The 19,641-nt window shown below is 38.1% G+C and overlaps 2 protein-coding genes across 2 annotated transcripts in view; both read left to right on the forward strand.

Moving 5' to 3' along the window:
- Positions 1–4,509, forward strand: part of LOC109040839 (CKLF-like MARVEL transmembrane domain-containing protein 4) — a 45,035-nt gene extending 40,526 nt beyond the window's left edge. The window contains exon 4 of the mRNA XM_019056923.2: positions 3,979–4,509. Within this exon, the coding sequence (XP_018912468.1) occupies positions 3,979–4,068 (90 nt within the window). The 3' untranslated portion in view covers positions 4,069–4,509. The remainder of the gene's footprint in view (positions 1–3,978) is intronic.
- Positions 4,510–13,656: 9,147 nt separating this feature from the next.
- LOC109040800 (MTOR-associated protein MEAK7) lies at positions 13,657–18,999 on the forward strand. The gene is made up of 4 exons (XM_019056868.2): positions 13,657–14,152; positions 14,701–14,913; positions 15,637–15,795; positions 16,442–18,999. The coding sequence occupies exons 1-4, from the start codon at positions 14,033–14,035 to the stop codon at positions 17,267–17,269; spliced, it is 1,320 nt and encodes a 439-aa protein (XP_018912413.2). The 5' UTR covers positions 13,657–14,032; the 3' UTR covers positions 17,270–18,999.
- The last annotated feature ends 642 nt before the right edge of the window (positions 19,000–19,641 follow it).

The following is a 19,641-nucleotide window of genomic DNA, read 5'->3' on the forward strand; positions in this document are numbered from 1 at the left end:
TTCATGAATGAATAAATGCTCCTGAAATGACTGAAGCATACGTCACCCTATGTATTTTGACACGAAAAATTGATTTTTAACGTTGTCGAGTGGATTTATCTATCGTTTGTATCGAATTTTTGAGATTTTTTACGGACAATCGATGACTTTTCGGAATTAAAATCGGGTTTGCTCCATCCGAGATCGGAGATATGTACCCAACATGATTGGAGCACATCGACTCTCACGTATTTTCATACGTGGAATCGATCTATAACCTCGATAAGTCGATAGATCGATCAATTGTATTGAATTTTTGCGATTTTTTGCGGAAAATCGATGGTTTATCGGGATTGAGATCGGTGTCTCTCCATCCAAGATCGGAGAAATGTACCCTTCATGATTGGAGCACATCAATTCTTACGTAGGTATTTCTACACGTAGAATCAATTTTAAACGTCGACGAGTCGATATATCGATCTGACATACACGACTCTTGCGATTTTTTACGGATATTCGATGGTTCTTTTGGATTGGCCCTTGGCCCTGGATTGGTTCTTTTGGTCAACCTTAAAAATGATTGTACGTGTAAAAGTACGTGGAAACGGCGTGCTTCGACCATGTCAGGTGCATATCTCCACCCTCGGACCTTAAGTAACCAATTCCATTCCTGATAAAAAAATCGATTTTCCATAAAAATCACAAGAAGTCAATATGACCAGTCAATATATCGACTCGTCGACTTCAAAAATTGATTTAGCGAGAATAATCACAAACGAATCGATGGCCTCCAGTCATGCCTGGTAGATGTTTCCAATGCCAATCCAAAAGAACCATCGAATATCCGTAAAAAATCGCAAGAGTCGTGTATGTCAAATCGATATATCGACTCGTCGACGTTTAAAATTGATTCTACGTGTAGAAATACCTACGTAAGAATTGATGTGCTCCAATCATGAAGGGTACATTTCTCCGATCTTGGATGGAGAGACACCGATCTCAATCCCGATAAACCATCGATTTTCCGCAAAAAATCGCAAAAATTCAATACAATTGATCGATATATCGACTTATCGAGGTTATAGATCGATTCCACGTATGAAAATACGTAAGAGTCGATGTGCTCCAATCATGTTGGGTACATATCTCCGATCTCGGATGGAGCAAACCCGATTTTAATTCCGAAAAGTCATCGATTGTCCGTAAAAAATCTCAAAAATTCGATACAAACGATAGATAAATCCACTCGACAACGTTAAAAATCAATTTTTCGTGTCAAAATACATAGGGTGACGTATGCTTCAGTCATTTCAGGTGCATTTATTCATTCATGAATCGAAAATAAACAATTTCGATCCTGAAAAATCATCGATTTTCCTTAAAAAATCGTTCAAAATCGATTTAACTGATCAGAATATCGGTTCGGCAACGTTAAAAATCGATTCTACGTGTAAAAACCCGTAGGAATCCATGTGCTACACATGCGTAAACAACGATAAGAACCCCGCCGATACATCAATTCTACAAGACAACAGCAAAAAATTAGGCCGGATTGTGACCCCTTTGCCCCCCCGTAACTCGGAAACGGTTCCTATACTCATCTTGAAATTTTTTCCTGAGTTTTCTGTTAATATAAGCTTCCATTTAAACCTTGGTCCGATGGTCGAATCGAATACCTAAAAAGGGGCCAAAATCAGCCTCTTTTTTGGGAGGCTCTTTGATGAGTAACCTAGAGATAAACATGCATTGATTTGTAGAGAAAAAGTTTATGTAAGGAAATTTGGCAACACCCTAATGCTCATACTACGTTTTTCTTCGGCAACTAAGAATGGGACTCAGCACAACGACGTGGTGCGGGACAAGACTCTAGTCTGCGATCAGCGTTGTCAAATTGTGCTGAATCATCTCCGAATTTGAATGGGAGGAATATGAGAACGGTGGTTGAGAGTGGCAATGGGGTTGCATTTAACGGCAATGACTTGGGTCCCCGGCATAACTGATAGAGTACGTGCCAGGCATGCACATTGCACATTGTTTTCAAGCCCGCTCTTGGATTTGCTCCCGCTAATTTGACCCCAAATTTTGATCGAGTAACGTCACACCAGGGGTCATCCGAGTTCATCAGCAGCGGGCTCGTCTCAGACTAATGAACTTGACGATAAGTGCGTGGTCCTCCGACTCCCTTAAGAACGCATCCATTCTTTTCGATTTTCGCATTACGATAGTGAAACTTCAAAACCACGCACGTCGATTTGCGACGTTGTAGGCTTCCTGTCATCTTGTCTTCTAACTAGTTAGCATGTATTAGGAGGCTTTCGGTGGGAGACCTGTTACTTTCTTATTCCAATTTGTAAATTTTCAATAAAGAGTTATTGTGCAAAAAAAAAAAAAAAAAAAAAAAAAAAAAAAAAAAAAAAAAAAAAAAAAAAAAAAAAAATGCTGCCTGTCATAGGTACCTTATTTTTTAAATGCAGAATTTCTTAATGTCAATCCTTCAAAACCTTAATGATTTTTCCTTTCCACACGAAGTACATTCTGAGAAAACTTCAAGGAATGATGTCTATTTGTTCTCCTCCAATGAAATGAAATAGGAGCGGAGATTTTTAAACACTGCAAACGAGATACGTGGTTTGGGAGTTTCATTGGACTGCATTTTGCAATTTGGAACTATGAATTCTAGCTCTTCTGGAAAAACACTTATGTGCATAGGGAAACTGATGGCACATACGCTGTTTTTAAACTGGGCAGAATTTATAGTTCCAAATTGCAAAATGTAGTCCCATTATCAATGAGACCAATTGGACTACATTTTGCAATTTGGACCTATAGAATCTAGCCCGGTTTGAAAGCAACGTATGTGCCATTAGTTTCCCTATGAACATGAATGTTTTTCCAGAGGAGCAAGAATTGATAGTTCTAAATTGCAAAATGCTGTTTAATTGGTTTCCAAAACTAATAGCTATTTGTTAGTTAGAGTACCCTAGAGAATAAAATGACTTGAATTTGCAGACAAAAAAATTCAAAAATCAAATCGATTAAATCAAGGAAAAATCCGTTTGATAAAAGCTACTTTTTTCTAGATAACTAGGCAAATTTTCCCTATAATGTACAAGAATTCCTCTCGGTGGCTAAATCAAGAATAATTCTGCCTAAATCAAGTCATTTTCTTTCCAGTGTACCTTTGATTGGGCACCATGCATGGTACCTTGTAAGGACATGCCGTCTGATGAAGGCTTTTTGCGTAGCTACTCAATTATTTGAACACATCGAAAAAATAAGACAGCAACCTGGATGTCAAAAATGTGCTGGAACAGTCAAGCCAGAATCTAGAGAACACCAAACACATCTTTGGCATCCTAAATGTTAAAGCACCAAATTATTTTTTCTGTTCAGTTCTAAATATTCTCTAAGAAATTTTCTGTATTAGCTTTATGCCATAGAGGACATTCCTTGGAGTTTTCGAAAGAATCAATTTTGCTGTTCTCTTGTAATGAAAATGAAGTTTTCAATAAAATATAGCACCAGCTGAGGTCACATAGTTGCCTTTACCCAAGTAGCATTTTTCAGCGGAAAAAATCGCGATATTTTGCGATTTTATCGCCGATAAAATCGCTAAAATCATCAACATCTGAGCGAATATCCTCGATTTTGATGCAACAAAATCGCGATTTTATCACCCCGACAATTAATCGCGATATTTTCGAAATAAAAATCGCAATAAATGGCGATTTAATTTCGATTTTATCGACGCAAATTGATCGATTTTATCGAACCAAAGATTGCGATTTAAAGCGCTTTAATCGCCATATATCGCAATTTTTAATGCGCTAATATCTCGATATATTGCCACCGATATAATCGCGATAACCGACCAATAAAATCGCTATTTATCGCGACCACTGATACTTGGGTAAGGAGACACCGCTGATGGTATTTTCTGACGAGCTTTGTGAAGTTTGACAACGATTATTATAAAATATCTTTTATTTTTTGTTACAGATTTTCGGGTTGTTCAACACGGTTGCATACTGCGCCGGCGCCTACTTCCTGTTCGCAGAATGGAAAGGTACGAGAGTATCAGCACAGTAAAAGCGCGAACTCACAGGCGCGGAAACCAAAGATTTCTTTCTCTACGTCACTTGTGTTTCTTTTGGAACACGCTCTACCATGTTTTGTACTATAATTCGTCAAGCAAATTTTTACTTTTTTAATTCATCCCTCTTTTATACTTCTCATGTAATTTCTAGTGTGTTTCTCGTGTAAATAAGTTAAGGTCAATTGAAGATTATTTATTAACTATATTTTAAAAGATGTTATCTTATGAGAGAAATTTACCTCTGCATTTGTATATTCAAGCTTCATCTAAATGTCACATTATTGTAGCTGGACCAGACGACTTCCTTCCTTTGGAAGTTCCTAAACATAATGTATTTTTTTAAGCACTCTCAGCATATGACTGCTGTGTTTTCACTTACAGTAATAAATTAGTAATTATAAGAATAAAGATTTTTAAATTATTCTGGAGTAAAATATTGACTTTTTTTTGTGTCCTTAACATGGCTTCAACATGACTATTTTAAGTGATTATTTAATCTCCTCAAAAACCAAGAATACTCAGCTCAATCAAGAATAAAACTGGAGTTACAGATTTTTGAACCTATCATAATTTTTAGTGCCAGTTAACATTCCCAGGTCCTATATTTATCTTGACTCGCAAAAAATTAATTGAGAGTTCAGTCACATCATACCTCCATGGTTATTTTACTTTCGGCACCGGAAAGAAATTCATAATTTTTTTCCAATGAATTATTATGCGCCACGTTCAAGAAAAACTTGTAAAATGTGATGAAAATCACTAAGTATAATAACTATAATAATCAACCTGAATGATGATAGGTCTTGCCCAAATTTGAATTTTTCCGCTATGTTTCGCCATCTTTTCTTAAATATGACTGAGGAGTTTGAGGTCAGCTTCCTTTGTCACGGATAAATCACTTGTCCGATGCTAGGTCATTTTTCCTAAAAAAATGTTTTCCTACATCAGGTTTTCCTATTACTTTTTTCCTACTCGTTTTTTGTCCTATTACAGTAAGTCCTACGAGTGAGATGCCCCACTGGCTTTTTTCCTAAGGGTGTTTGTCCTAATAATCCAATAATAATTGAAACGTAAACATGAGTAGAGTAGAGGGAAATTTTTCAGAAAGAGTGAAGTTTTCTCAGCGAGCCGAATATAAGTACGTGAACAGGAGACATTACAAGCTGAGCCTTCTATACCCTCAATACAAGGAGGAGGATGAAGCTCCACTACTTACGGGCATGCGGCCACAACTTTAACTTGTGAGGTACCTATGTTGTTTTTTTACTTTCTCGATCCCCTAGTTTTAAAATTGAATTCAGGACAAATATATGCACCTAGGAAAAAAGCCAGTAGGACATCTCACTCGTAGGAGTAACTGTGATGGAACAAAAAACGAGTAGGAAAAAAGCATTAGGAAAAATTGCAGTAGGAAAAATTGTTTTAGGAAAAATGACGTGCCACCACTTGTCCAATGTAATGGTTAGCACCGAAGCTCAGCTAGCATGCGAAGAAAGCAAATTATCTCGCTAATCCAGCATTACAGATGAAAGTATGTTAGGCACGATGGCTAAAAGGTAATCCCGATGCTAATAGCTGTAGGAATCTCAAATGCGGGGGTGAAAGAGGAACCTAGTTCCTGAAGCATCAAGTGTGAATTTTTGCACACTTTTGTTGAGCCAACGCGAAATTTTAACTTAAGTGCGAAACCAAAAAGCTTCATTACAGGTTCATTACAGCGCTTCCATGCGGAATCGGAGAAAAACTAAAAACAAAAGCTTGCGTATTTTAAACTTTAAAATGCGGCAAAGTCGCCTACTCTTTTATGCCAAAATTGTCAGTTAGGCGGTTTGTTCCGTAACCTTCGAATGAATTAAACGTGAAAATCCAAAACCTGGTAAGCGCCATCAGTTGCGGCAAATGTTATGCATGCAGCAATTCGGTCATTTGACTGGATTTCAGAGGCCATAATGGGATATAATGTGTTGCAAATGGGGTTGAAATTTAGGGGCAAATTTCCCAATAAAAAGTCCATTGGACAGAGGCATTTAAGTTATTTTACAATGAGAAGCATTTTCCACCAAGCATAACCTAATTAGCGCTTAGATTATGAATTTTCACTTCTCAAGTATGCATTATCAGTTCCTAAATTTTGAATGCGAGTTCTGCGAGGGGAGTCCAGGAAGTAAGATCACTTATTACATATTTCCATGATTTAGGTAGGTAGAAAAAACTTCAGTCGTCAAATACGTAATTTTTGCAAAAAGAACTTAAAGAGAAGGGATGAATGTAAAAATAAATGAGACACATCAATAAGAAAATTAAATTTCAAAATATTATTGATAAAACTTCGATGATTTAACAATCTTCATACAGGAAGTCCCTTACTACCCTCACATGAAGTAACGTTGGAGTTTCCTTGAAGTGTAAGGTAAGGAACCTATCCACAATTCTACTTCAACAAGCGTTTGCGTTCGATTCTTTCTAAATACAAGAAAAACACGAAGAGAACAAATTATAAGATCAGGTACATTCAGATGTAGACAGTAGCGATTTTGCAAATTGGCAACACTATTTTTCCTCCATTTAAATCCATTGAAAATATCGATTTTAGGTGACGCAAGCTATTCCATGAAGAATCGATTGTTTTACATACATTTAAACGGAAGAAAAACAGTGTTGCCACGTTTCAAGAATCGCCACTAGATGCGGAGAGGGTTGCAACTTATTCAACTTGAGTATCTTGACCGCGACGCAGTTTCGAAATCTGGTTACCGAGCGCTGAGCCACGGTTCTTCTTCCACCACTGAAGCATCATTTTCAAAAATTCAGGGCTCACGACGGTCGAGCTGTCTTTACCGAAGAATGACGTGGATACTCCCGTTGATTTCTTTTGAGACTGGATGTTATCCAACCAGGCCCAGAAGTTAGGATCCGCCTGTGCCTCTTGACTAGAAAAGGTGACTCCTTGGTCCTCGGGGTCACCTTCAACTTCTTTCAATTCTAAATTGGCCGAGCCAGATTGGTCCTTGTCCATCTGTTGCGGCGAGTTCTTGCACTGGCAGGGATATTGACCACACTGGCTGCACACACGGTAGTCCTGCGGGGGCGCGAAAAGGTCACCGATGCCCAAAGATGCACAGTAGGCTGGGTTCGCTTGGCAGAATTCCATCAATGATCCGTCCATCCCCTGTTGCGGGAAGGGTTGTAGTCCTTGGAGCATAGGGCCCATGGGGGAGGGTCCGTAATTTGTCCCAAATTGTTGCCCGAGCGCGGGACCCATGGGACCGGCGGAGAGCTGGGCGAGCAGGGATGCCACGGTGCCCATCAGGTCCTGTTCACTCATGCCAGGTGGAAGGACATCATCATTCTGAGGGATCTTTGGGCGACAGTCACAGAATCCAACCGCAACCACCAATAATAAAATCGAAGCAAACTTTGCCATTGCGCCGACCTTCACGTCACTGAATTGTTCTTGACTATAAAAATTTGGTTAATACTCTTGTGTCCACTTTAAGAAAGTGTACAATTTCACCACGAGCCTCTCAAACAAACTAATTCCCCAAAAATGGATGGATTTTCAAAGTATCCCTATCCACTTTCAACAAACACCAATTTTCTTAAACTGAGGAATTGCTGAATGAATGCTGTCAGAAGCTTTTGAGCGTAGTTTATATACTTTGAAATACTTTTTTGTCTTCCCCTCCCTGTGTTGTTTCGAATTTATCAGCGTGTTTCAGCGTCAATTTAGGTTTTTCGACTGGCATCAATGGTGAACAAAAGCAATTATGGCCAGCTGCAACGGAGACTCAATAGGTTGGTTTTTTGCACAGGACAATAATAGTATTTGCAGATGGCTGCACAGCAAGAGTGAAGTCATCCGCACCGAGAAAGAAATGCCATTTACAGCGAAAGTAAGGTGTGCTGACTCAGCATAAACACGTGTTCTCTGCCTTGTTTCCATTGACAATTTGCTGAAAAATGTTATCTCCCCTCCGCGGAAGAGTTTCTTTGACCAGTGACGCCGTTGTTATTATCTCAACACAGCTACACACGCCAGGTCTCGATTCTCAAACGAGAGAAAAAACACAAAAATGCAGACGCAAGAAAGTTTGATGAGCAACTGTTGAATGGAATGCAGTGGAAAGGAAACGAATCCTTCGAAATTTCAATCTGAGGCAGCAGGGAGGTTATTTCAGATGTTTTGAGGTTATTTCAGAAAAGTGTATTTTCCATGCTTCCCTGTGCTGATTCCTTATTTTTTAATCAGAGTTTTAGACTTGCCATACCCATGGCCCCCAAAAGGATACCACTGTACTCAGATCCTTTAACAGGAATTTGTAGACTCATGGGAGAAATGAATTATGTTTACGAAAAAAGGATAGTTTGGTAGAAATATTCATCAAAGCTGACTCAGAAATCGTTTTGGAGATTGAAACCCCTTCATTATGTTTAGAACTCTGTCCCCATCTTCTTTGTTCGTACCTTAGTCCAGAACTAGGAGTGGAAGCCATGGAGGCCTAAAACTCATCGAGCCAATCAGCGAAAGGCACGCTTATTCTGCACTTAGTAAAAGAATTGATACAGCAAAACTCTTCGTACATAAATAATCTTCTAGGCTCTCTGACATTTGGAACGAAAAGTTTTTATCGGTGCGATAGTAAACAGAAAAATCAACATTTTGGTTTTCTGTTCATAACCATATACAACATGCCATGCTTTCAGTATCTAATTGCCTAGAAAGTAGCATCGTTATGATTTGGAAGGATGACACACAGAGGGTCTTAATAGAATTGTCACAAATTTTCATTTGAAAAGGGAGAAAAAGGGAGGCAAAGTTGTCACGAAAACGGTTTAGAAGTCACGCATGCTGCAGATAATTTGCCTTCAATTTATAGGCAGGCCACGCGACTTACTCCGTGGAGCAATAGCACTATACTTTTCAAGAATTTTCCTGTGTTGTCTAAAAATTTTGCCTTGCAGTATATTATGTCAACCCTCAGATGCCCAAGACTTTTTGTTAGCCCCAATTGACTTGTGTTTAAATGCATTGACTTTGATAGTTTTTAAAGTATTATCTGTGCTATTCCTATCTTTGAAGGCAAGAAATACTTTTTTTATCCTATTTATCCTATGAGCGCTTCTAAGGTTTCGTATCTTAAAAATTTGATAGATACTGATTTGCAGGAGAGATTGCCAAGAAAACAAAATCCAGGGATCACTTCAGTGACTTTAATGCAGGGCAAAAAAGTAAGCGTACCGACAAATGCGAGTTGCTTTAACGCATGGAGATCTTATTATATTTAAAAATTTTCTCTTGCTGAGCCTAGCCCTAGAGATTTTGAGATTTTTGGTGGCAGACGTTTGGACCGCTTTTAGCAGAAAGGAATCAAGCCGAATCAGCTACTGCCATTTAATTGGGCAATCGAATTTTTTGCAAGGGAACGTTAGTGCGTATTCCCTTGAAAATTTTTAGGAATTTGCCTCTTCTCATGCAGAAAATTCAGTGAAATCTGCACAATCGTTTTCATGTTAAAAATTTAATTGTCCAATGAAATTTGGCAATGGCTGATGAGGCTTGGTTCCTTTTTGCTTAACGCAGTCCATTTGTTCTTCGTCTGTAACTTGATCGAGCGGTGAAAGGGGTATGGGTTCAAAAAAAATTTGGGGGGGTAAACTGTGCTAAAAAAATTTAAATGCATACAGATTTTCAGATAGATATCAGCACAAATTTGTGCTTAGCCTGTAATTTCGATTGACGAAAAACGCGATTTGTAATGATTTGTAATGACTTATTATGGCTGCAAATGTGTAAAAATTATGGGGGGGGGGGGGGATCTGTCAAAACGCTCGTAGGAAACCGTGTTAATCACGTGAAAATACACAAAAGTTCGTGTTCGTTGACAAATTTTCACATCTTAAGCAGCAGTCTTTGTGCCTAGCGTGCCGTGTGCAGAAATGAAAGATTGGAAATTTCAGTGAAACATTTCATGAAATTTCACAAAGTTGTGAAATATTTCATATTTCTCAGAGGTTAGAGTGTGCAACCCGCACTCAAACACCTAAAAATATAAGAAAATCGCAATTTTTAAATTTACCGAAATATAGAAAGGAACCGATAGTTTGCAATATCTTTCATAAATTTATGAAATTTCATGAAATATTTCACGTGAAATTTCAATATTTTATCTTTCATGGCGTTTTTCCACCTTGTGCTAACCACTTGAGATTATTCTAAAATTTGTGCCTAAAGACAAATTTTCAGACCTTTAGCATCATGCGTTCTCGGGTTGTGTTCTTCACGTAGCCCTTGAAGCACCACTACAACTTAGGCAAACAAAAAAACACAAAACGGAAACAGATCAAGGGAAAGAATCTGCGTTGACGACGGCGCAGAGATACACCTATTCGTACTTGATGGATGTCCGTGTTGCGTCTGCAAAATTGAAGGCTCGATGGCGCAAGGCGCGAACTCACGATGCTCCGCTCTACGCTGCTAGGGAGGTATCGCTCAAATTCGGGAGTTAAAAAACAAGGCCTAATTACGTCTCTCCTACCTTCAGCTAAGCGGCTCACGTAGCCCTTGAAGTACCACTACAAATTAGACAAACAGGGCCAACACAATATGGACATGGAGCAAGGTAGAGGACGCGCGTTGATGACGGCGCAGAGATACGACTATTCGTACTTGATGGATGTCCGTGTTGCGTCTGCAAAATTGAAGGCGCGATGGCGCGTGGCGTGAACTCGCATCAATCTTCCGCCTTATGCTATATAGCGATGAGGTGTCGCTCGGATTCGGGAGAAAAGTTAAGAAGAAGACAGAAGAGTTGTAACATGAGGACGGCGGAGAAAAATAGGAAGGAGGAGCTGAAGAGAAAATAAACGAAGAGAAATGCGGTATACCTATCGACAGTGAAACTTCCAAACAACACGTATCTTGTTTGCTGTGTTTAAAAATCTCCGCTCCCATTTTGTTTTTTAGAAGGAGAACAAAGCAACAGGCCCGGACTTAGGGCGTGTGCAGGGCGTGCGGCGCACACGGGCGCCAGCCTTTGGGGGGCGCCACGAAAGAAGAAGAGAGGGAAAAAAGGGGGGAAAAGGAAAAGGGAAAAAAGGGAAGAAAGGACAAGGGAAAAAAGGAAAAGGAAACAAGGTTGGGCAGTGAAAGCAAGGAAGAAGGGGGGAAATGGAAGGAAAAAGGAGAGAAGAAAAGTGAAAAGAGAGTCCGCGAGAAAAAGGGGGGGCATAAAAACCATAGACAAAATATAAAGAGAATTGCCGTCTAAAGGTAAATTTTGAGGACAAAAACTCCACCTGGTCCATAGACGGTCAGGCGCCCCTTAACCCTAAAGCGGCTGTACAGAAGTACAAGAGTAGGCATGTAGTAAGGGGGCGCCATAAATCCATCGAACAGGAGCCGACATATCATTTTAGGCCACGTCCGCCATCTTGGATTTGAGAATTTTCAAAAATCTACTAAAAATTCGAGTTTCCCGTCGAAAAGTACCCCTAATCCCGCGGTTCACAAAGCTCTAACGAACAGAAACGGAGGCCAGAACCGGGGCTCATTTTGGCCACATCCAACATTTTGGAGTTGAGAATTTTAAAAAGTTGACTGAAAATTTGAGTTTTCCGTTGAAAAATACCGTGTGATACCGCGTTTCACAAGACTCGAACAAACAGAAACCGAGATAGCATTTTAGCCCACGTCCGCCATCTTGAATTTGAGAATTTTAAAAAATGGACTAAAAATTCGAGTTTCCCGTCGAAAAATACCTCCTGACACCGCATTTCAGAAAAATCCATCGAACAGGGGCCGAGATAGCATTTTAAGCCATTTCGGATTTTCGAATTTTGAATTTTTTGAATTTTGACAGATTTTGATTTAAAACGCGTGATCCCCAAAATCGAAGCTCAGATTCGGATTCCTCGTAAAAAATCGATGCGATTTCATGTATCATACCCTGACACCGAATTTCAGGAGAATCCATCAAACAGGAGCCGAGATGGCATTTTAAGCCACTTCAGTCATTTCGGATTTTTGAAGTTGAAAATTTTACTTAAAACGCGTGATACCCAAAATCGAAGTTCAGATTCGGATTCCTCGTTAAAAATTGATATAATTTCATGTATCATACCCGAGCATAGCATGAAGGAAAGAGACGTAACGTAGACATACCGATTCGAACATATGAATCCAACGTGGCAACATGGGTAGTGCTCAGTGGGTCAGCGGAGGAGGAAGAATAAGAATTTATCGTGAGGAATTCCTCGGGACGAAACCGAACGTAAGCGCCGCCGCGGCGGCGTAGTTCAAAGGGGCAGTATGACAGAATCTATACACGTCGTTAAACCTTTTTCCTTCACGCTATTTTAACATATGATACATGAAATCTCATCAATTTTTCACGAGAAATCCGAATCTGAGCTTAGATTTTGGATATTACGCGTTTTAATTTATTTAAAATCGTAAGAGAATTTACAGAATTGTCCTTGGAAATTGATCACACACTAGTGTTTTTTTACGTCATTAAAGCTCTTTCCTTTTCGCTATTCTAACATATGATGCATGAAATCTCATCAATTTTTCACGAGAAATCCGAATCTGAGCTTAGATTTTCGATATTACGCGTTTTAATCTATTTAAAATCGTAGGAGAAATTACAGAATTGTCCTTGAAAATTGATCACATATTAGTGATTTTTTACCCCGTTTTTCTTCTACGTTCACGTAATGAAATTAGATCAACAGTTGACTCATCGACTAGTCTAGCCTAATCCCCCAGAATCGGTCTAAAGGGCGAACGATTTTATCAGATAAGATGTGCGGTCCTAGTTTCCGGGCAATTGCGGTTTGATGGAAGCTGCGATGAGGAGAAACGGAAGATATGCGGAACTCGGGCGGATATTCAGTGAGAAACCAGGTAGGGGAAAGAAAGGCTTTCTTCCCGAAAAGTTAGTGCTCGCGCCAACTTACATGGTCACTGGAGCATTGTATAGCAGGTTGTGGGAAACTATTTTTTTGCAGCAACAACCAATTGGATCGCATTTTGCAAAAAGGAACTAAGAGCATTTCAATGTTGCTGGGATTGTGCAACTTAGGTACATTCTTTGCAAAAAGTAAACTTTGCGACGGTAATTTTCGTCTTGAATTCATAGTTTATTATGGGAGTAGATGTGAAATTAGTTTAGATGATCGTTTATGTTTGCAAGGTTAGCGACATTGGAATGCTCTTGAAAGCAACTTGAAATTTGTTCATAATTTACTTTGCACACAAGGTAGAATAATAACAGTACATCATTTAAAAAATGAATGATGACAGGAAGTCTGCTACATCGCTTCGCAAACCGGGATACGTGCGGTTTCGAGGTTTCACCATCGATATTCTTTCACTCCAATCCCTCTATTTCTTTTCCTTCCCTTTCTAGGGGAAACCTCATGCAGAAATCAAATCGAGGTGTCGAAGGAGATAAACTACTTTTTTTTAGATGAAAATGTAATTATGTTAAGCGATGGTTACAATTTGAAATGCGCTCGATCGATGGTGTTGCCGCAAAATTAAATTTCGCGCTCAAAGAGACCTTCGTGACGTCATGTCTGTTATTGTTTACAATCACAATTGAAGGTTATGTTTGTTTACTAGGATTAAAAATTTAACATGTTCGGGTTGCATTTCGTTTTTCCAGTTTTTCCTGAATAAGCTTAGTTTTGATTCAATTAGTTTAGCTATTTTTTAATTTTGTGGTTTTTTCCAATATCATCTTGTCCCATCACGTGTGTTCAGTTTGCCACACCTTTTTAACATCTGGTATTGGTTTTTCTATTGCTCATTTCATCCTGGATTTGTCTTCGTGCAGCTACTGTTCTTTTCATAATCTGCAATGATCATAAGTCATGATATCCTGCAAGTTTGACTCATTAAGTGATTGAAAGGAATTATTGCAAAAGGGTCAAGCACCTCATACCCTCTTAAAAATGGGGAATCAATCTGCCAAAACGTCCTCAAAATCTTTCTCGAATGTCAGTCCGAATGAATTAGCCATTATCGAAAGTACAATACATAAATCAAATGATATCAAACAGAACGATGTCCAAGTAAGTATACTTCACATGGTCTTTTATTTTTTTGTCCCTCTCCTCTTTGTGGCCGAAGATCGAGCTCTGGCATCGTATGTTGAGATAAATGTCAAAGTATTAACCTGTCGATTGGTGCTAATTCTGAGCTAATCCGAGATTGAAATTTGTTTCAACATACAATGCCAGAACTCTATTATGACTGCCCTGCAGTAGCCGTATGCATTCATCACTCTCCGTAACTTACGTAGGGTAGTTAAACCCAATAATGAAGCGTTCTAATAATCTCTCTACATGCACAAAATTCCAATATCAAACAGAAGACTAACCCAAACAGAGTCTGAGTAGTTGAAGGATGCATTCTATCTGCATAAGATACCTTTCAGATCCAAATCAGACATCAGAAAATACTGAAAAAGTCTGTTTCTTCTGAAATAATCCTCTAATGGAGCTTTTCAAACAAGCTGATACAAGAAGCATGGTTTGGACCATGACCTGACAGTGAACAACAACATGAAAGGAAAACATATCTTTGCTGTAACGCTTATTTTAATTTCTCACTTTTTCAGAAAGTATGGAGCGAGTACATCACCCCTACCTTGTTACAGAACTACTCACGGTTTATTTTCTCTAGGAGTCCCCAAAACTCTCCAAACTTAAATTTGAAATCATTTACCATTCTACTCAGTGAACTTGGTAGAGGTTCATCAGATCAGCAAGCTGCTGCTTTATACTTGATTTTGAGATCCAGCGAGGAGGTAACTGCGGGTGACATGGAACAGGTGCGTTCATTACTTTGTTTCTTAGCTCGACCTCTCAGAAAGGAGGTGCCTCAAGCTTTTTATGTTTAGAATATCTGCTGCTATTTGTAGTTCTACAATTTAAGTGAAACTGGATTGCTTGTTATAGAAAGGAAACAATTTTTAATGTTTGCTCGTTTGCTAACAGTGAGCAAAATTTTACACCAAAAATCTGTTTACTGATATGTAAATAGGTGGTAGAAGTAGTCTCCTAAAGTTCTTCCTCTAAATGCAATCCAACTCCAGATTGAATTGATATCATGAGTCGGTAAGTATGTATGTTTAACATATCAAAGATTCAGGTTGATTTGGCCAACACAACTGAGAAGTTGGGTGCTATCCCAAGATCCAGGAATTGCCTTATAAATGAGTATTGGAAATGTAAATTCGAAAGCAGAACACTTTTTTGGAGCTATCACGGGCTCCAAACAATTTCTTTGTCAAAACTCAAGGAACGGACTACAAAATATGAAGATAAATTAAAAAGAAGCAGTATATAGTTCACGACGCTTTTGCAAATTAAAATGTTTTTAAAAACAATTTTTCATTGGACCATTGCTTACGAGAATGGAAAACCCAGTTTTGAGCATGTAGTTCATCTGCAGTGATAACGGTGACAGCTTTTTTTACTGAAAAAAGAGCTTTCATTTGATGTCCAAGATTTTATACTTGCTCTCTAAGTCAAATTTCAATTGTTTGTTTCAGTATGTGATACAACTTCTCCAATCATGCTTTAAAATCTTAGAGAAAAAACAAAACAAATCCTACTTAAAATGGAAAAAAATTGCAGCAGATTCATTTGATTCTGATGTATCAGGTGTCTCAAGTTATTTATGTCAAGATTTGAAGAGAGAAAACAATGTTGTAAGTAAAGTCCATTTTCGTTTATCTTCTCCAACTTTTCAGATGCACCTCCCTAAATTTCATTCAGAAATTCATGAATTATTTTCATCATTTTTCACTCTTTTTATCCCTCATTCTCCATTTGCCTATTGTAAGCGTAGAGTTAGAACACACAGTAAATGCAACCTTGATGAACCTTTCGGAAAGGAAAAAAAAGAAAGAAAAAGAGAGATAATAATATAATTTCGCTGTACTACACAGGAGCATCAGAACAATTTACTCTGTTTGAGCTTCTCCTCGTTTTCCTCTCCCCCCCCCCCCCCCAAAAAAAAAACCTAGGTATACAAGGTAAGTAAATAGTCTTTCAAGGTATTGCTAACAAATGTGCCTCTTCCAGGTTTCATCCATTTTAAGATATGGTTTTGAAATTGAGAGTGCTATCTGAGCTGCTGGAAGGCTACAAGAGGAAAAAAATTAACTCAAAATAACTTTGGCTGTCTTTTGCTGAGGCATGGTAGTGTAATTTCACTAAAAGCAGTTGAATACTTAAGGTGACCAAAATTAAGGTGAAATTACCTCTTGAATAAATGTTAGGAATTTATTGAAGCATGATTTTGGTCGCACCTCCCTCCTCTTCTCATAATTTTAAAATAATAATTATTTTCAGATCTCTGAGGATTTCATCGCCAACTGGTCAGCACAATGTCAAATGATTCATCTACTTCATAGTTTCGTGATTCTGCATCTATATGGTCTGTATCAGTCACAAGAATCAAGTGGTCAACAGATGCCTTTTTTTCTACCAAATCTGAAGCTTTTACCTGGAAGTGAGAATGCAACGTCGCAGCTGTCACTACCTGGAATCCTTTTTCTCAACCAATTGCTACCTGTTGAATTTCAGAGAGATTGGCGTCTCCTTTTCTCATCAAATTTGCATGGGGAAAGTTTTTCGATGATGCAAAAATATGTCTTAGAACAGGGTCCGAGCATAATAATAGTTCGTGATTCTGATGGTCATGTTTTTGGAGGTTTTGCTAATGATAGCTGGCGTCTTGGGCCCAAATTTTATGGTGATTCAAGTTGTTTTCTATTTACTTTGAGTCCCAGGTTTTCAGTGAGCCGTTCTACTGGTTACAATAGCCATTATATGTATATAAATACGAATCAATCAACTTTGCCAAACGGGCTTGGGATGGGCGGGCAGTTTGACTATTGGGGGTTGTGGATTGATTCAGAGTTCGGAGTGGGTGCATGTAGCAACACATGCACAACGTTCGATAATTATACCTGTTTGTCCAAAGACAAAAATTTCCATATTGCAAGCTTAGAGGTGTGGGGTGTTGGCATACCTCCTCCAACAGCAGCTGAAAGAGGAGAAAGAGAAGTCGGGAAGTCAATTTTGGATAAAGACCCAACAGCGTCAAGCATTTTAGAAATCGCCGGTAAAACTCGGCACAGTGATGGATTGCGAGATCGACCAGATGATGAAATGTAAGACTCAAATTTTGTTCTGATGGCTTACATACTGTTATCACTTTGTTTCGTTACACTGACTTCTTTGGTATTTCTTATCCATTCCTGTTTTTAATCTGTTATCTGTGATTTGCTCTATGGACTTCTCCATGAAAACATGATAGGATTATCGCATTTGAGGCACACCACCTGTTCGTGTGGACTTGGACTGTATGTAATTTCAATCGTTTTTATCATTTTGCAAAGTACCTTCATATGAAATTCATGACTTCTGTAGCCTTCTACCTTTCTAAAAAAACTGAATCTCGTCTATATCAGTAAGTTTTTAATAAATAGAGAGCTTCAATGACTTAAGATTTAAAATAATTTTCAATTATTTCATGAAGTAAGAGTTTCAAAATTGAACCGTAAAGTGCAATCAACAGTCATGTCGCCTCGCTAATGTGATGAAAGAAATGAAAATTTATAAAATTATGATTGGTTAATAGTGCCAGAGTATTTCTAGTCAGTGGCATTCTTGTGGAACTCTGATTATTGTATGAAATAACATAAGAATATAGGGCCTAAAACAATACTTTTCGGTGAAAAACTTTCAGCAGAAGCTTTTAGCACTAGAGTTCTGAGAGGAAAAATTGCGGTGAAATTATTTTGTTTTCCCTGAAAAATCAATCTACCCCTGAACCAGTCTTGTGATTCTAAATGTGAATCAGTAATTGGACGTAGTTCTACCCAACAGACCTATGTGGAAGTGAGAAATATGGGGTGTGCTCGTTAGTCTCTGGTCGTAAGAGTGAATGAGAATAATAAAGCGCCAGTGACGTCAGCGGCAATGATCATCGAGGAGCGCGACGTCGACGTCGTCGTCGGGGCTCTTTAACTCATGAGCCCTGTCCACAAGGCTCTCTTGCCATGCCCGCGGCTCATGAGTTCCGCACTCAGCTGCACATAGGTCTGTTTGATAGAATGCAATATCCCGCTTTGCCAATTCTTCAAAAGGAACCACGCCCACTTTTACATTGCTTCTTATCCAGATTTCTAGAGCACACCCCACATTTCTCATCGCCACATAGGTCTGTTTGCTAGAAATACGTCCAATTATAAAAGCAATGCTGCAATTACAATAATACTTGATTTTTTGAAATTTTATAGCTCTCCTGTTTCAACGAAATTGTGGGAACGCATAAGCATGAAGTTTTAGCGATGAAGTCAGGCAAAATAATATTTGAGGTAGAAATTCAAGTCATTCAGTGTTGCAAAAAAATGGATGATGAATCAAAAATATTGATTCTCAGTTTACAATTCTAAACGCTTTTTATTATGTACTCTCATAAAGATCAGGCTAAAATTTTAAGCCACAGCTTGCATTTAAAAGTATAGTATAAACCTCTAAATGAATAAATTGTTTCTTAAGGAGGCAAGAGAGTCGATAATTTTAAGAGTGTTTTCTCTAGCCCTGGATTTATTGTTCCCTAACATTGATTTATTGCTTAGGAACCAATTTTTTAATGTTCTTTGCACAGGCCACTACAGAATTTACTCCTCTGAGCCATGGTGTAGTTGTCTTATTTTTATGTTTTCTCACCTTAAGAGTGATTTTGCCTGACTTCATCACATTTACCTAATATATTATAGAAATGCATATACGTATACTTATGTGAGTGACAAATATTAATTCTCTGTTAATTGTTTTTTGGAATTTTATTTTATTCTTAAATAAATACAGTTTTTTTTTTCTTTTTACAAAATATGAAATCGAATTTTTGAATTTTCACATAGTACAAACTTTACTATTTTAAAATTTAAAATCTAAATTTCCAGTTGAGTATTGGATGAAAACATCAATTGCCATTGAAGGTTGTTATAAAAAGAAAGAGAAAATGACCTTAATGTAATGCATGAAAATGCATTTTAACGAATCTTAAGAATTAGTGAAAATGTAAAAATAAGCAGAAAAGGCGAATAGAGAAAATAAAATAGAATGATTAATAAAAATAATTTCTCTTTGACAAATCTAATGGATTATGAGATGACACAAATAGGGACTCCAATATATACTATAACTGTCACAATAATAAAGTAATTTTTTTGCTCTGTAGGTGAGGAATTATTCCACGAAAATTGGAGTCCTTATATTGCTTATCTTTGTTGGCATGAAAAAGAAATTCAGTAGAAAATAAGACAAAAACTGGCATACTTAAAGGTTTGGCCAATTTTTCACATGGCATATAATGTAACCAATTTTAATGACTAGCATCCATTTCAATATAAGTAAAAATACTTTTCACAATATGCGAGTAACAGAGGTACGATAGTGCATGTTACTCTTGAATAGCATGAAAGATTCTTTGATTCTTTCAGAGATGTTAGTAAGCCTAGGTCGTCAGATCCAAAGAG

This window comes from Bemisia tabaci, chromosome 5 (assembly GCF_918797505.1).
Source record: "Bemisia tabaci chromosome 5, PGI_BMITA_v3".
NCBI lineage: Eukaryota > Metazoa > Arthropoda > Insecta > Hemiptera > Aleyrodidae > Bemisia > Bemisia tabaci.

Excerpts from the sequence above, each read along its gene's own strand:
- LOC109040800 (XM_019056868.2), top strand. The coding sequence starts at position 14,033 with ATGGGGAATCAATCTGCCAAAACGTCCTCAAAATCTTTCTCGAATGTC. Across the intron at positions 14,914-15,636 it reads CTGCGGGTGACATGGAACAG|TATGTGATACAACTTCTCCA; the intron begins GTGCGTTCATTA and ends TGTTTGTTTCAG. Across the intron at positions 15,796-16,441 it reads TGAAGAGAGAAAACAATGTT|ATCTCTGAGGATTTCATCGC; the intron begins GTAAGTAAAGTC and ends AATTATTTTCAG.